Genomic DNA, 15,576 nt, shown 5'->3' on the forward strand with positions numbered 1-15,576 from the left:
TGTCTCCAAGCCATCGACTTCAGGCTTTTGCTTTTTAGTTGGGCCAAGTATTATTTTTTTAAGTTATCTTTTGGGATAGTAAAAGCAATAAACCCTCCAAGCCAAATTGCTCCCTTGAGAGCCTAAATTAGAATTGTCTTTCCACAACAGGATTTTTTCTCTGCAGCTTTCTGTTAAACCTTTAACAAATAGTTTTTGGTATTTTTGTTTTTGTTTTTAAAAATATGTTTATATTGGAAACAGCTGTGGAAATTGTATTGAGTGGTGTATTAAATAACCTAAATGAACTTGGTGTGTTACATATGGATCAGCCACGCTTGCCCTTACGGACCAAATTTGTGTCTCTTTCTGACCTGTTTAGGTGAAGAAGGAATGGGAAGAAGCAGAGCGCCAGGCTAAGAATCTCCCGAAGGCCGAGAGGCAAACTCTCATGCAGGTAAACTATCAGAGTGAAGTGGGTTGTTCTCTCCCAGAGCATGAATGGATGGATGGCTTTTACAGTTTCCCAACAGTCAGAATAAGACCACTAACTTAACTGTTTTTGCCATCCAGCTGTTGACCTAGGGATGTCTTGTTTCTCATTCATGGGGTTATTTTTCCATTCTTGGATTCAGTGCTCCTTAGTACCCACTGCTCTTCTGGCTGGTAGGAGAAGATGAAATCAACCACTGAGCATGTTGGTGGCTTGTGAAAATAGAACTGTAGAAAACCAGCCATGTTTGCTTCAGCTGAGAGTGCTCAGATGTGGCCCATTTGAAGAACCCACAGATCTTATTTGTTCAAAACTGGTGAAAACCCATGAGGATGAGGAAACCACCTTCCTGGTAAAATAGTTTTGAGAATAAAATCTGCTGTGGCTTTTCGTTAGTTGTGTCCTGGAAGTTGGTTCATACCAGCCGAGAAACATGTAGAGAACAGAATGATTTGCAAATGAACAATTCCAAATTGATTTTCTTCTATTATCTTTTTAAAATTGTGTTTGCCTTTATTGCCTTTAAATTGGTTTGCAGTGGCATAAGCAAATTTGTTTTCTCTTCATGGCAGAAAATAACAAAATGCCATTTTTTCTAATTTAGCCTTATAAAAATGCAAAGTTTCATACAAGCTAGTAGCAAAAAACCACCAGCCTCCTATTCTTCTAAAATTAAACTGCTCAATCACTTCATCCTGGAGGATTGTAAGGTTGAGGTTTGGAACCTTAGGAAGTAGTTAAGGTGCTGGACCCTCAGTTCAGACATTATTTATTTACAGTATTTATGGCCCACTCTTCATTGAATGTTTTCAATCCCAGAGCAGAGAACACATTAATAAAAATAAACAGAGAGGAAGAATATACAAAAATTACAAAATCATATAAACAGGACAAATAAGCAACTAAACAATTCAGTTATAAGGCAAACAAACAAACTTACAGCAACATAAATTAATATTTTCAATTTAACAAATATGGACCTCAAGGTCAGCAGGGCTGCCAAGTAGTGATACTCGGATGGATTTTCTGGCCTACCCCATCTTTCTTCTCCTTACTAGCTGGTTAGAGACAGGGTCTTGAAAACAGCGCCTTAGCAGAAATGCATGGGTTCCTGGAGAGGAGAAAGTGGCTGTTCTGCTTCTCCAATGTTGTGACCACCACCTCCTCTCTGAGAGGCTGTACATTTGCACTAAGCCATGGTTTGGCTTTGGGCTACATTTGAATTGAGCCATTGGCAGGCTTTTGGCAAGCCCTCAACCTGTTTGCTGTTACTGAATAGGCAAATGGTCACCAGTGCTAAAATAGGTATTCAACTCTGTATCCTGAGAGTGACTGCAGTGTTAGATTATCCACTGACTGCAAGGTTTTTTTTGCATTTTCTGTTCCAAACCAGTTTTGGACTAAGTTGCAAAGACTGCTACTCCAGCTGCAGAATACACCTACCATGATATAGGTCTGTCTCCCAGGCGTCTTTCAGGTGCTGTCTGACTAAATGCATCTGAAAGTAGCTAATCAGAATAGCAGCAAATAATCTCTTTGCCACCTGTTAACTGCACCATTTTCCTTCTGCAGCGATTCCAGGCAATGGCTAAATCTCTAGAGAAGGAAGCAGCCAGTGAGAAGCAGCAGCTGGTGGAGACTCATCTCGCTCGTGTGGAAGCCATGCTGGATGACCGCCGTCGCATTGCCCTGGAAAATTACCTAGTTGCTCTGCAGACCGATTCTCCGCGGGTACGTTCCCCTTGGGATGTTTCAAGTACATGCATTAAAGGGAAGGCCAGGAGTGTCTGGAAGAAGTGCAAACATTGACAGCTAGTGGAAGAAAAGGGTGGGTGGGTGGGAAAAGAGGCAATAATTGATTGAGCAGCTGTAAGGTAGGCATTCTGGGTGTATAGCATTAGTATAATGGCTGCTGAATTTTCCTATAAATCTGAATCCTGTCCAGATATGTTTTGCCTGGCCTAGCTCCAGCTTCTTGCCTGTGCTGCTGCAGCAACTCATGTGTCTTGTGCTTGCTATATCACAATATTTTTGGACCTTAAGGGGCACAGTTGAAATCACTGGACAGTCTTCCATTCTCTATTGGCTCACCAGTTTGGTTTAACTTCCTACAGCCTCACCGTATCCTGCAAGCCCTGAAGCGTTACGTCCGGGCAGAGAACAAAGACCGCCTGCACACGATCCGCCATTACCAGCACGTTTTGGCTGTTGATCCAGAAAAGGCAGCGCAGATGAAATCGCAGGTACAGAATAATCTCTGGGAAACATTTTGTCCCACGTTTTAAGACCCACACCTAGCTGGGTGTTGCAGTTTATCTCTTCTGCCGAAATGTGCAGACTTTGAGCTGGTTTGGACATCACAATGAACCATAGTCCTTCTGTGCATTTTTGGTATTAACATGGGATGTGCCTGTTAAACAAAAATAGTGCCTATTTACATTAACCAGAGTTACACAGCTGGGGGCGGGGGTTACTTTTGGGTGCCAGCTGGAACATATATGAAACATGGCCACTTCTTGAACTGACAGCACCCATCCCTGATGCATCATTTATTTTGTTGTGCCCATACTGACTCTGCATCTTTTGCTTTTACTACTTGCCCAAACCTTCTCCCCTTCTTAGCAGAAGTATAGCATGAGTCTTGAGGCAAAGCATAGAAGCATTTGATCACTTACCCAAGGCTTCGTTTTTGAGGAGCAAATTTTCCTCATTCTTTTCAATATGGGGAAAGGAAATTGTAACAACTCTCTCATGCATTTTCCACCAAGCTACCTCTCTGAGCAATTTTGCGTTCCTGTTTTAAATTTTGTTCCATAGCCAGGATTGACGTCTTTGTGACTGAGAGGGTGAGAAGGAAAAAAGGGAAGGCATTAGAAGGCCTTGCCAAGGTCACTAGCAGAGCTGGAAGCCAGTTTTCTGTAAGATGGGTGCCTTCCTGCTAGACAGCTCTGCTTCTGAGCTCTGCCAAGTGATGTTCTTTCAAAGAAAAGAACTGCCAAAGGTGATAAGTGGTTATTTTGCGTTGAATTCAGTAACTTACATTGTCTGCTTGAGAAGCAGGACTGGAGCATGAACCCAATTTCACCCAGCAGCAGTGGAAAATGCTTTCCCATTTGCTTAGATTGCTTAGTTTGGTAATGCTGAAATCCATGCTGCAGATCTAAGTGTATTCACATTTGTACTCTCCAGTGCTGGGGAGTTTTCTGAATGTTTCCCCTTTAGTCATTTGACTGACAAATGTTTCCCGGTTCTTTAGTTTTGGCCCATCCTACTCGGATACCTTTTGTGCCATGCAAACTTGTCTTTCCAGGGGATGGAGTCTTGTCTTCACACAGCCAGCTCACTTGATTGAGCAGTGTCCCTGCTTGTAAACTGGAGGCTTAGGCCACGATGGGCAGGCTGTGTCGTCCACCAATTGACATGCAAGGGACATGGGTGATCCCTTTCGATTCCTTACATTTTGGATTCACATCAAGCTCCTCGATCGATCCAGGAGATTGACAGACTGCCACGTGGAAAATTAAATTGCTTTCCTTCTTCTCTTTAAAAGTCAGATACACTTCAGACCATAAGAAACAGTTCATTAGTGTTCCAGCTTGGTTATCCATATTAATGCATTCCATATCAGCTCCGTAGAATCCATTAATGTGCAGCACCCTCTGCAGGTCAAATACATGGTAGCCATAAATTCAAGAAGCCAGTGGGAAAGGTTGTGCCTGTGTACAGAAACAGGAACCTGGGTTGTAGATATGAAACCACACCCGGCCATTTTGTCCAGGCAAGCCTCCCTGAACAAAGGCCAGCATTGTAAGAGAATGTTACTGCCTCTGCTTTGAACAAAGTGCTGTTAAGCTACGTAACCTCTCCTGAGAAAGCTGTTGCTTAGGGTAATGTACTATGGGGGAGTATTATTTTATGCTAGTTGTACTGGAAGCATAAGCATGACCCTTCAGATCTATATAGAGCTATACATAGATTCATGCAGATTTTTCTTCTGCTACATAATAGAAATTATTGCTGGGTCTGGAAGGAGTCTTCCCTTGCCAGGCATCCAACTGGATAAACTTCTGAGGTTCTCAGGATTATGGCTTAAATTGCAGGGAAACTGGGTCTTTTCTCACTGTAGAGAACCTGCTATTGTTCTCCTTTTCCTTTTCCTCACCATTGCTTTAGCAACAACAACAAAAGTTTTCTTACATCCTGTATTAGGGTGAAACCCAATGCCGGAGTTGCCCAGTTAAGGTGGCCTAACAGCGCATAGTTATCTTATGGGTTCCTCAGTCACAGTATGTGGCGATGAACACTAGCTTTGTATCTTTCTATGTAAAGATTAGAGCAGCCCTCCTGGATCAGGACAAAGGCCTACCTAGTCCAGCAGAATACAGTAAACTAAAACATCTACCATGCAGAATGCAGTAAACCAGATACTTCTGGAGCCCAAATGCAGGACTTGAGTGCAAGAGCACTCTCCCTGCTTGTGAATCCCAGAAGCTGCCTCTGACAGTGGAGGTGGAATATAGCCATCATGGCTAGTAGCCAGTGGCAGCAAATGTGAGGATTCTAAAACTCTTTATCTCTAGAGCAGACTTGTTTAAGTAAAAATAGAATTGATACTCTTTGTGAACTCTGCCCTCTCTCTTGGTAGGTGATGACGCATCTCCATGTGATTGAAGAGAGAATGAACCAAAGTCTGTCCCTGCTCTACAAGGTACCTTATGTGGCAGAAGAAATCCAAAGTGAGATTGGTTAGTACCTTTGACCTCTTTTTACGATCCCTAAACTAGTTCGCCAAAAGCACCAAAGCATTTTGGCACCAGAGATCAACAACAACAACAACAAAATAGCAGTACAAACCAAGTATATACTTGTGAAAAGTTCCACCCCGAGTATCTAGCAAATTATTTCCTCCATAGACGAATAAAAATAATCCTGACTCGAATCCAAGAGGTTGTGTTGAGTTTCTTGGAAACATCTTCATAGGACAACACTTTCTAACTGAGCAACTACTGATTACAGATGAGCTCCTTCAAGAGCAGCGGGCTGACATGGACCAGTTTACATCTTCCATCTCCGAATCTCCCGTGGACGTCCATGTGAGCTCTGAAGAGAGTGAAGAGTCTCCCCTTTTTGATGGCAAGCCCTTCCGTCCATTCCAGGTGAAAACTTTCCCAGCCTCACTGGAAAATGAAGGTATGTAGAATTGTGAAAGTGCTGCTGTATCTGGCCTGAGCTGACGCCATAGATCAGCTACCCAGGTTAAGATACTTGTCCTCACTTTTATTCTGGATATTTTTCTTGCCAGAGCTGCTTTAAAAGTAGCTCCTGACAAAAGAGCAAGCAGGCAACTGGTTTCTAATTGTGTCAGACGTTGTCATGTTGAGGCGCCTCCAATTCTATATTCCTTTTTAAGTTTAGTATTCTGATTTTAATTTTAGCACATGACAATGCAATAATGATCTAGCTTTGCTTTCTTCCCCGGATGCTTATTTTATTTTGAAGCTTGGCTGTGAATTAATTCCCATTTTCTTTCATAGGGCCCTTAGCCCAAGCTCAGTTTCATTGCACCTGTTGCTTGCTTTCTGCTGTTCAAAAGTTGGAATAAAACAAAAGAAGCTAGAACTTGCTATTAATCGCTAATCTAAATGTTGCCCAGGATCTGAGTTAGAAATCGTACACAAGCCTTTTTCTTTTCTCTCCTCTTAATCTCCTTTCTCTGCTATTTTTTTTTTTTGGTTCTTGTGTTTTCCCGCCTGCTATAGATTCTCAGCCGGATTTGTACCATCCAGTGAAAAAAGGTTGGTTCTAAGCTGATCCCTCAAAACGCCTTCTGTCATGCCCCCTGCCTTTCCAGTGTGTTCTGATAGCTTTTGCTTTTAGTTTCATAACATCAACTTCCACCTCCCTCCCTTCTGCTGATATAAAGCATATAAAGAGATTAAAGTAGCCACCCCCTGTGCAGAACGAGTCAGTTTGGCTGCCTCTGATTAGTTGGCTATTGTTCCAAACATGGTAAATGGTATACATACAGTGTTGGTAGCTTTGTAATACTGGCTTTAGATATGAGAGTTTGGTGTTCTCTAGCATTGGTAGTAGCATAGTGTTGTGAATGCTAATCAGTTTTTAGAGCTACTTGGGTGAAATATCAGTTTTATTTTAATTGCCCTTTCCCATCTGTTCTTCATCATAAACATTATATGGAATGACAAAGCTTGAGTTGGGCAGATCTTTTGGAATTCTACAGGTTAAAATATGTCCTACTCTGTACAGAAAGACAGAACACTGCTATTCCGTGTGAAATACCTTGCAAGGCGTGTTGACCCACAGTGTTTCCAATGGACAAGGCATATTTGCCAAAATGCACACAGCTGCAAATTCCACAAGCCTTCTTTCATTGGGGTTGGAGACCCATGTGCAGGATCCTTTCCTCAGTTTCTCTTCTGGTGTGTTTATTTTTACTTACTTACATTCCAAGTCCTGCTTTGTAGCAAAAGCTTCTTTTTGAACAAAAGGTGCAAGAACTGTTTAGAGGTTGTCCTCTTCTCAGTGTGGGCTGTGTTGCATTTCAGCACCTCATAGTGGTATTAAGGACTGACACTCTTTACTCTTTTCTATAGTGCATCAGGCTTTGTTTTATAATTACTGACTCTGAAGCTACTAGAAAAATCTTAGCAAGTCTCATGCTTCTTGAATCAAGTTTCAACATGAATAAGCAACCGGTGCAGCTGCTTCAGGAAAAGGGTTATGCTAATTCTGAGAGCTGCCTTAGCTAGCACCGGTGTTCTGCTGCAGACCAGCTTCAAGGGCAGTCCCACATGAAATGCATTGTAATAGTCTAATCTGGAGGTCACCAGAGCATGGAATCCAGTGGCCAAGTCATTCCTGTGCAGAAAGAGCTGGAGCTGGTGTATCAACTGGAGCTAGAAATAGACTCTCCTGTCCAACAAGGCCACCCGAGCCTCCAGCAACAAATGATGGATTGAGGAGTTCTTGCAGGCTATGCACCTGCTCCTCCTTGTGGGCAGCAACCATGTACGGAGCAAGCCATTTCCTTGCAAACATAACACCTCTGTTTTACCTGAATCCAGCCTCAATTTATTGGCCCACATCCAGACCATCGCCACCTCCAAACCTGGAATACAATTGAAGCTCTTGTCCATTGAAACTGATTTGTTCTGTCTTCATAACTGCCCTGGAGTGAGCTTCACCTCGCTAGGTAAACACGGCTGACCCAAACCAAGAGGAAACAGAACATTTTGCAGTCCATTCTCAGCTGAGTTGAGGCAGCTGTGAACTGTGGTGCATTTGTTCCTGCCTTCCTTTCCTGTTTTGTTGGGGTTTTTTTTAGCACGGTGCCTGCCAGCTAGAGCTGCTTTTTACCCAGAGATGTATGTGAGATATAAAGAGCTTTTCCTCCAACAACTATTCCACTTAAGGCTGTTAAATGGTGCAGAACTATCTAATGGTACCTGTCTTAGCTGCTGAATTCCCTGCCCGAAGCCTTTGCTGTGCTGGCTCCTGAGAACTGGAAGTGCCAGAGAAAGGCCTATAAAGGCCTGAGGTTGACTAACCTGGAATGGTTAGGCTGAAAGTCTTTAGAAAATATCAATGATTGACTTTCACACAAAAAAAGCTACCAGGCTTAGTGAGCAAGGTGGACTTCCTAGAGCATGATTGGAATCTGAAATGGCATTTCCTGAGCAACTTAGGCAGAGGCAGTAAAATCAGACACCTTGTCATGGAACAGGTGTTAGTGGAACAGGTGAGCTGGGTTCTTTGACCAAATAGAGCACTTTGGTTTAAATACAACCAATTTTCTGCAACCAATTCAGTGCTTATGCAAAAGAAAAAAGAAAAAAGAAATAAATAAATTCTGATATGGATATCCCCTCACATGTACTCCAGCTTTAAATAAATGGGTTTTAATATTTGCACTGTTTCCTTAAAAACTAATATTCTCAGTTTCAAGAAAATGTTCCTAAAGGTGTTGGTGAGGTCCTAGTAGAAATAGATGGCAAATGTAAATATAAAATGGATGCATATAGACAATAGAGACAGAACAAGGCACATGCATGTCCACAGTGTAATTTGAAATCCTTTAGCATCTCTTTAAATAAATGTACATAAGTAGTTCACTTGAAAAGGTCACACAGTGTATATCCTTGCTCAGCCATAAATGGGGCGGAGAATTATGCATGCCACTTTGAGTTCCTTGGAGGAACTCAAGGGGGGATAGAAATGTCAACAATGATACTGTTTTTGGAAAATAATTTTATATTAATCAATGGTGTGACATTAACGCCAAACATTCATAAGGCCCAGATAAACCTGCAAACTTCTTGATCACGCCTGCAAATTGACAATGTATTATGTGACACGAATATAGCTGTGTACTATATTTATATATTGGTTTGGAAGCTAACATGGCTTACATTCACTTTGTGAAGTACATCACAACAGTTAGCCCAGATGTATTGGCTTCCTTGTTTGAGCATACCTCAGTGTGCCTATCGTCCTATGCCTGCCTGGTGAGCAGAATACAGTGACCCTGCAACTTACACACACTTAACTTGTGCACATTCAGTTTTATGTGCATAGCTAAAAAGAACAAAAATTGGAAAGGGGGGAAAACAACCCCACCCACCATTTAACCCAATGTGTTTTCACTATACGTGACTTTGGCTTTAGGTGCGCTTCCCAGAATGTAACCCCCATGTAAGTTTGTAGGCTTACTGTACTTGAACCACGAAGGTGTTTGCCTTTTAAAATGAGCTAACGTGTCACCAGCAGATGGAATAGATCAGCTTTCATTTCATAGGCACAAAGGGAGCTGGGTCAGTTTACTTGGCACCCTTGATGCAGGATCAGTCCCCCACCACAATGCTTCGTCTCTTTCTGCTTGCTGTTTTTAGACTTCCTTTGGTGTCGGCATCCTATACAATGTCTAACTTGCCCACATGCTCTAGGCAAAATGTGACTGCACCACTATTTGGCATTTTCAGGCAGTAAAAACAAAAGAAAGTCAATGTGACAGATGCCCCAAAACACAATTAATCATTCACGTGCCCTCAAAGAACCTTGCTAACAGAATACATGAACTCGTCCCTGAGTAGAACAAATGGTAGGGCAAGACGTGCAATCAGTTATGAAGTGTTTAACTGGTGTATATTGTATTTCCTTTGCACCACACGAAGCAAAATTTGGATATGTGGAGCATCTCAGGAATCCAGTGGCTACCTTGGATCCTTCTGCAAATCCATAATGCCTGCCGACATTTTGCAATATTCAGATTTCAGATGCTCTTTGTGACTTGAGTGGTTTGACTGTTGCATCAGTCTCTTCTGCTATTCCTCCGGATCAATGTATGAAAGCTCAGGTCTTAATGGAAATGCAGAGCGGGCTTGTTGATATCCTCCTCCATTATCACATGCAGTGTTTCATTGGGAACAGGCTGACTGATATTTGGAACTTCATTTGCTCCTCCCTTGAAATTGATTCTGGACTTGTGCCAGATACAGGACAGGAACTCATTAAGTTTGCTCAGTGGGTGAGCTGTTTGGAATGACTTTGAGGCTCGTTCTCTAGTTAGTTGCTGATGTGCAGGCTTTCCAAAGGGACAGTGCTGACTTTGCTGTGGCAAGAATATCTCTTGCATGCTGGCTCACATCCTGGTTTCATGGGGCATTTATAGCAGCCTCTAGGGACATCTCCCCTGGACTCCCATTGCTTTGTGCCATATCATACTAGCTGACTGTAGAATGGGTGTGTGCTTGAACCTTCTGAAAAAACTTCCATCATGTTTCCCCCATTTGCCAGCCTCTCCCCCCTCTCATTGTTTGTCTTGCTAGCATAACACTTTGGTGTCCTAACAAGTGCATAATAAGAAAATCTAATAATATGTATATATACGAGAAGCTAGGAATCATAGTGTGCCATACAGACCGGGTGCCATACAGACAGGACAAAATGGCCTTTTCCATTATCTGATCTCCTCCTTTGTTTCTTCTGCACAGGATCTGGCATGGCTGACCTGGATGGACTGATTGGGGCAGAAGAGAAAGTAATCAACAGCAAGAACAAGCTGGACGAGAATGTGGTACGCCCTTTTGCATTTTTATTTTTATTTTTTGCAGAAAACACGGAGCCTGAGATGTGGCTTGCTTTCATGTCGCCCGCTGCTTGCTTGATAGTCACTAGACTCATTCCATATGGTGCAGGGGAGGCGCAGATTACTGACTTGCAGCTCCCGCAGGCTTCCCGCATGTGTCAGAGACAGAAGGGTAGGAGTGTGAGGGAAGCAGAGCTAGCATCCTCGCCCTGGACAGCTTTATGGATGTGGGAGGCGGAACAGAACCCTTTGGTGCTCTGGCACAGGTTCCACCGACAGATTTGTCATCTATTTTGAGTGGCAGCATCTTCTGTCAAGTGTAGCAGGCTGTAGTGTTTAGAGCTGATGCTGAGATGTACTCTGTGTTTGCACCTCCTGTCTGCATCCTTGTTGAAAACTGTAAATAGGAGCTTGTTCGGAGGCAAATTACTTTATCTGGTTGATGGAACACAAACCAGGCTTATTCTACTAAAATGTAGCCAGCTGACATCTATGTCGCGTCACAAGCATTCTCCACCACCAGGGAAAGCTTCAAATATAACCTAACAAGATAGAGATAGATAGATAGATAGATAGATAGATAGATAGATAGATAGATAGATAGATAGATCATAGATAGATAGAGATAGTCACTTGAACTTTCCTACATCTTGCTGGCTGCTGTACCAGCATCTTGCTGGGCTTCCCTGTCAGCCATGCATATTTAGTGTGAAGGAGCCCTGCATGCACACAAATGCACACACGTAGGGACTTCTATTTGGGAACAGGAGGCCTGATTAGCCAGGATTCCTGCTTGAGTGGAGGTTTATGTAATTGTATGTATGTGCACCGCCTTTACACTGAATATGTGGTGCATAGCCACCATAGTTAGTGGGCCAGATCCCTTTCTCTTGCTTTTGTGTGTTTGATGCCTTCTTTTACTGGTTTTGCAAAAGCCCTACCTTTTTAGCCCTGGAAGCTATTGGGGTTTTGCTAAGTACATGAAACCTGAGCCAGAGAGACGGGTGTAATGACTTAGCAGAGTTTTGCTAGCTATTTGTTTAGTTTAGAAGCTGCTCCTTTTTGCAAACCCAAGGTGATTTTTTTATGCACACCCCTGCCCAGTATTCCTCCTTTCTGTCATTAGCTCCTTGTGTAAAATTCCTTCATGACTGTTTTCAGGTAATTGATGAAACCCTTGATGTGAAGGAAATGATTTTCAATCCTGAGCGAGTCGGTGGACTGGTGGATGAGCCGGTATGTATATAGCCACCACCCCAGGCTTGCTGTTAGGGGACTTCATGCCCTGACCTGGGTGTTAAGTAGCACTGTGTATACCTCTTCTAGTTCTGAATATGCCATGAGCATTGCAAAGAGCAGTAGGCCCAGAGTTTCCCGGAAGAAACGTTTTGTTATTGGCCACGTAGGAGACACGTAAGCAGAAGAGGTCCCGTGTGTGTCACATATCTGAGAAGGTGTTTTGCAAGGTGCCCCCTGCCAGCCAGATCACAGTGAGAGGGATCAGGGCGAGACCATGACCAGGCACATCTCATGCTTGCTGTGGCAGTTGGTCAAAGGAAGGTGCCTCCCAAGCTAGTTTAGTCATGTTCATTTCCAGCTCTCAGCCCCTCCACTTCACTTTCTTCCTGTCCAGGAAAACGACAACACGCTCCGTGACGACTTCAGCTTCAGCAGCAGCGCTCTCATTGGTCTCCTGGTGATTGCTGTTGCCATAGCCACAGTCATCGTCATCAGCTTGGTGATGCTGAGGAAGAGGCAGTATGGAACCATCAGCCATGGGATCGTAGAGGTGAGAGGGGCCTCGAGATTCATCGCCTCTGAGAGACGGGGGGTTGGATTGGCCTGCTGGGTGGGGGAATGGGGTGGCAGCAGTTGCTCTCTGCTGATTTGAGCGTTTGGCAGTCAGTGGCCTTATGTGGTTCAAAGCGGTTCACTGAAGGTATAGCTTTAAAAAGAGAGAGAGAGAACTTCTATTATCCTCTCAGTTCACACATGCACAGAACATACAAATCATCAGGTTCAGAGCAGTGACTGGAAATCACTGTCATTTTAGCTATTGGCTTGATCATGTGCAATAAGGCATGTGTGAAAGAGCATTCAGACGGGACTTGAGGCTTCTTTTCTTAGGGAGATGATGGAAGTTGAATCTCTTGCAACGAAGACCTCAGTTTTAAGAGAGTAATACCCTTAAATTCTATCCAGGGAGCAGGCCCCACAAATGTGTTTAGCCCAAGATGCTTTCATGCCTCCTCTTCGCTCGCTAACTGTTGGTTCTCTTTTTTGAAGGTTGACCCGATGCTCACGCCAGAGGAGCGGCATCTGAATAAGATGCAAAACCATGGATACGAGAATCCAACTTACAAATACTTGGAGCAGATGCAGATTTAAAAGTTGTTGAAATCACCGCAGCCCTGACCAGCAAAGGATCAGGGTAGGAAGGGCCAAAAAGGGTCCAGTATTTTGGATCAGCTGTTGACCAACTTTTGCTTGAAGAGGACTTCATATTACATTCAGAACTCCTGGATCATTTAAGACTTAATTACTACTGTAGAGTTGCAAATTCCATTCTTTTAAATGGGTGAGGAAATGATAATATAACAATATATGATATATAAACCTTAAATGGGAAAATGGATCTATTGCAGATATTTGAGATGTAGTTTTTTTTTCTTTTTTAAAGAAACTTAATCTAATGAGAGAAAATCCCAGTGCTGTCGTATTGTCTGATAACAAACTCTCTGTATAAATGAGAAATGTTGTTTTATTTCTGATACACCACTTGTATATTCAAGGTCATGTACCAACCGCATTGTATAAACAAGACATTTGTGGCTCTTTGGTCATTCTAGCTTTTATATATACACACACATATATATAAAAGCAGTATTCCTTTTTTAAAATAAAGTTTTCACCAAAGTCACCCAAAAATTGAAATATTGGGGTTTAGGGTCTTTGGGAGACAAATAAATAACCAGGGAAGCAAATTCACAATAATGGAAACCTTATATAAATTCTCAGATTCCAGTGACCTGTGCACATCTTCTTCTGCTGCTGTGTGGCTTGGTTTTCAAAAATCCTAGATCTTATAGAGGTAAGGAGAGGAAATGCTTCTGCCTTAGTGAAATATTGGGACCTGGTTTGTGCAGATTGGGATTGCACACTTTGTCCACTTTTCTGAACCTGGTCCTTGTAGAATTGGAAGCCTGCAACGTTCGACTTCAAATCCTTTCCCTGCAGCCTAAGCCAGCCTCCCTTAGCAGCCACTATTGTAAGAGACCCCTTCTTTGTTAATGTACCCCAGGCCCACTCTTTTCAGGGTTAATCATGACCGTTACAGATTAGGGAGTCTGCTGTGTCTTCCCAAGGAAGCTGGAGTCGACACTGTGTCTTCCTAATGGGAGACACCTGATACAGTTGCAAATAGCCCAGGCATTTGGGGGAGCCCATGAATTATTGCCACTTTGCTCTCCATTATGGGTGGGGTTAGGGAGGGTAGAGGGGATAATGTCCGAGCGATGGAGAAGGGAAGGGAATTTGTGAAGCGTCACGGACACTGATCCGTTCACCACCATGTCTTTGTAATGCTTGTATAGTTGGTGTTAATGCTCACAGCTTTTTTTAAAAATTCTGGAGGTTCTGGTAACCTGTGGTGTATTATTTTATTTTCTATTTTCTGTGACCTTTCTTTTCCCCTCCATCCCTTACCATGTCTCTTCCCACTATGCACAGATTTACTTAACCTGCAAACTCCTTAGTGTGGTCTGTGGGGAATGTAAAAAGTTGGAATCACATCAATAAACACTTTAACTTCCAGATCGGTTCCTGTGTCTATCCATAAAGGCGCCTGGTGGTCTCCCATATTTTCTAGCCAGAGCTCTGGGAAGTTGTAAATGTAACCCATAGCTTTAAATTGGGTTTGCCATAAACCTCAAGGACTCTTGAGAGTCTCTTGCTACTGAGTGAGGAGGCTCTTTGCCTTGGCCTTCACTAGCTTTTCATTAACATTACCTTACAGAGCAATGGCAGTGCCGAAGTTGTTGGGTTTATTGTAATGGCTGTGTTGCCAAGTTGCAGCTGCTCTGTTGTGAATTGATTTGCTCCCAGAAGGCACTGTACTTTGCTAGACCAATCAGAAATACAAAATTTAATGCTTGGTAAGGGATAAAAAAGTGACAAGAGGCCACCAAGACCCATTGAGTCATCCTGGCATTTTTGATCTTGGGTTATTTTTTCCTGTGAGCAGTGGAATGACACAGAGCAGTTGGAAACACCCAAGATTAAGCATCTTTAACTGCAATTCTGGGGGAGTTTGATTAATTCTGTAGATGCCCAAGAGGCAAATTTGAACTGAATGCCAAAGCTGCGTGCGCAACTAAACTGTATTATTATCCAGGGGATTAGGATAGATTAAACATACCTGAAAACACTGTGTTCAAATGTGGATCCAAAGAATGTAATCACAAGCTTACCTAAAACCATAACAAGACTAAGATGTCCCCAAATAAACTTCTCAGTTATCCAAAAAGAAGGATGTTGTACCTCTGGAAGTCCTGTGAAATTAATAGTGAAGCTATTTGTCTGTGGATTTCTATGTGGTTCTGCCAAAGTTGTTATGGAGATTCTATGCTTGCACTTACACACAGAGGCCTGGTTTGCAAGCTGAACTGTGGCTAGGTGTGGCCAAGCAAGTGTGCAAGTGCTTGGAGCAAATATTGTGGACCATATGTCACTTCTCCCTCTGCTACTTCACCACCAGGAATGAAGCCATACTTGGACTAACCATTGTGCTTGAACCTGTGCTTGTGGTTTCTCTCATTCCAGCCCACATTTTCACTGGCAGCAGGACCTGGGAAGGATTGGTGCAGCTCCCGTTTTTGCTCCTTGCCCTCGCTTGCTTGTTCAGCGTGCTGAGAAGTGTTGGGAGACCCCCCTATCCCCCCCCACCCGAGCTACAGTTCCTAGAATTCCCTGGGGAAAGGGCTTGATTTTTAAACTGTTA

General features: G+C 43.0%; 1 protein-coding gene across 7 annotated transcripts in view; it reads left to right on the forward strand.

Annotated features, from left to right (window-relative positions):
- Window positions 1-14,390, forward strand: part of APLP2 (amyloid beta precursor like protein 2) — a 55,241-nt gene extending 40,851 nt beyond the window's left edge. For 2 of the 7 annotated variants that reach the window (XM_083479244.1, XM_083479248.1), the window contains 10 exons: window positions 362-436; window positions 2,045-2,203; window positions 2,587-2,715; window positions 5,118-5,217; window positions 5,489-5,662; window positions 6,232-6,267; window positions 10,483-10,565; window positions 11,739-11,813; window positions 12,211-12,366; window positions 12,864-14,390. In XM_083479244.1, coding sequence (XP_083335370.1) covers window positions 362-436; window positions 2,045-2,203; window positions 2,587-2,715; window positions 5,118-5,217; window positions 5,489-5,662; window positions 6,232-6,267; window positions 10,483-10,565; window positions 11,739-11,813; window positions 12,211-12,366; window positions 12,864-12,965 — 1,089 coding nt within the window. In that variant the 3' untranslated portion in view covers window positions 12,966-14,390. The remainder of the gene's footprint in view (window positions 1-361; window positions 437-2,044; window positions 2,204-2,586; window positions 2,716-5,117; window positions 5,218-5,488; window positions 5,663-6,231; window positions 6,268-10,482; window positions 10,566-11,738; window positions 11,814-12,210; window positions 12,367-12,863) is intronic. The other 5 variants (XM_083479245.1, XM_083479249.1, XM_083479247.1 and 2 more) reach the window with 3 other exon arrangements.
- Window positions 14,391-15,576: the final 1,186 nt, after the last annotated feature.

The sequence above is a fragment of the Podarcis liolepis genome (genome assembly GCF_965112155.1).
Source record: "Podarcis liolepis genome assembly, chromosome: 16".
NCBI classification, from domain to species: Eukaryota; Metazoa; Chordata; class Lepidosauria; order Squamata; family Lacertidae; genus Podarcis; species Podarcis liolepis.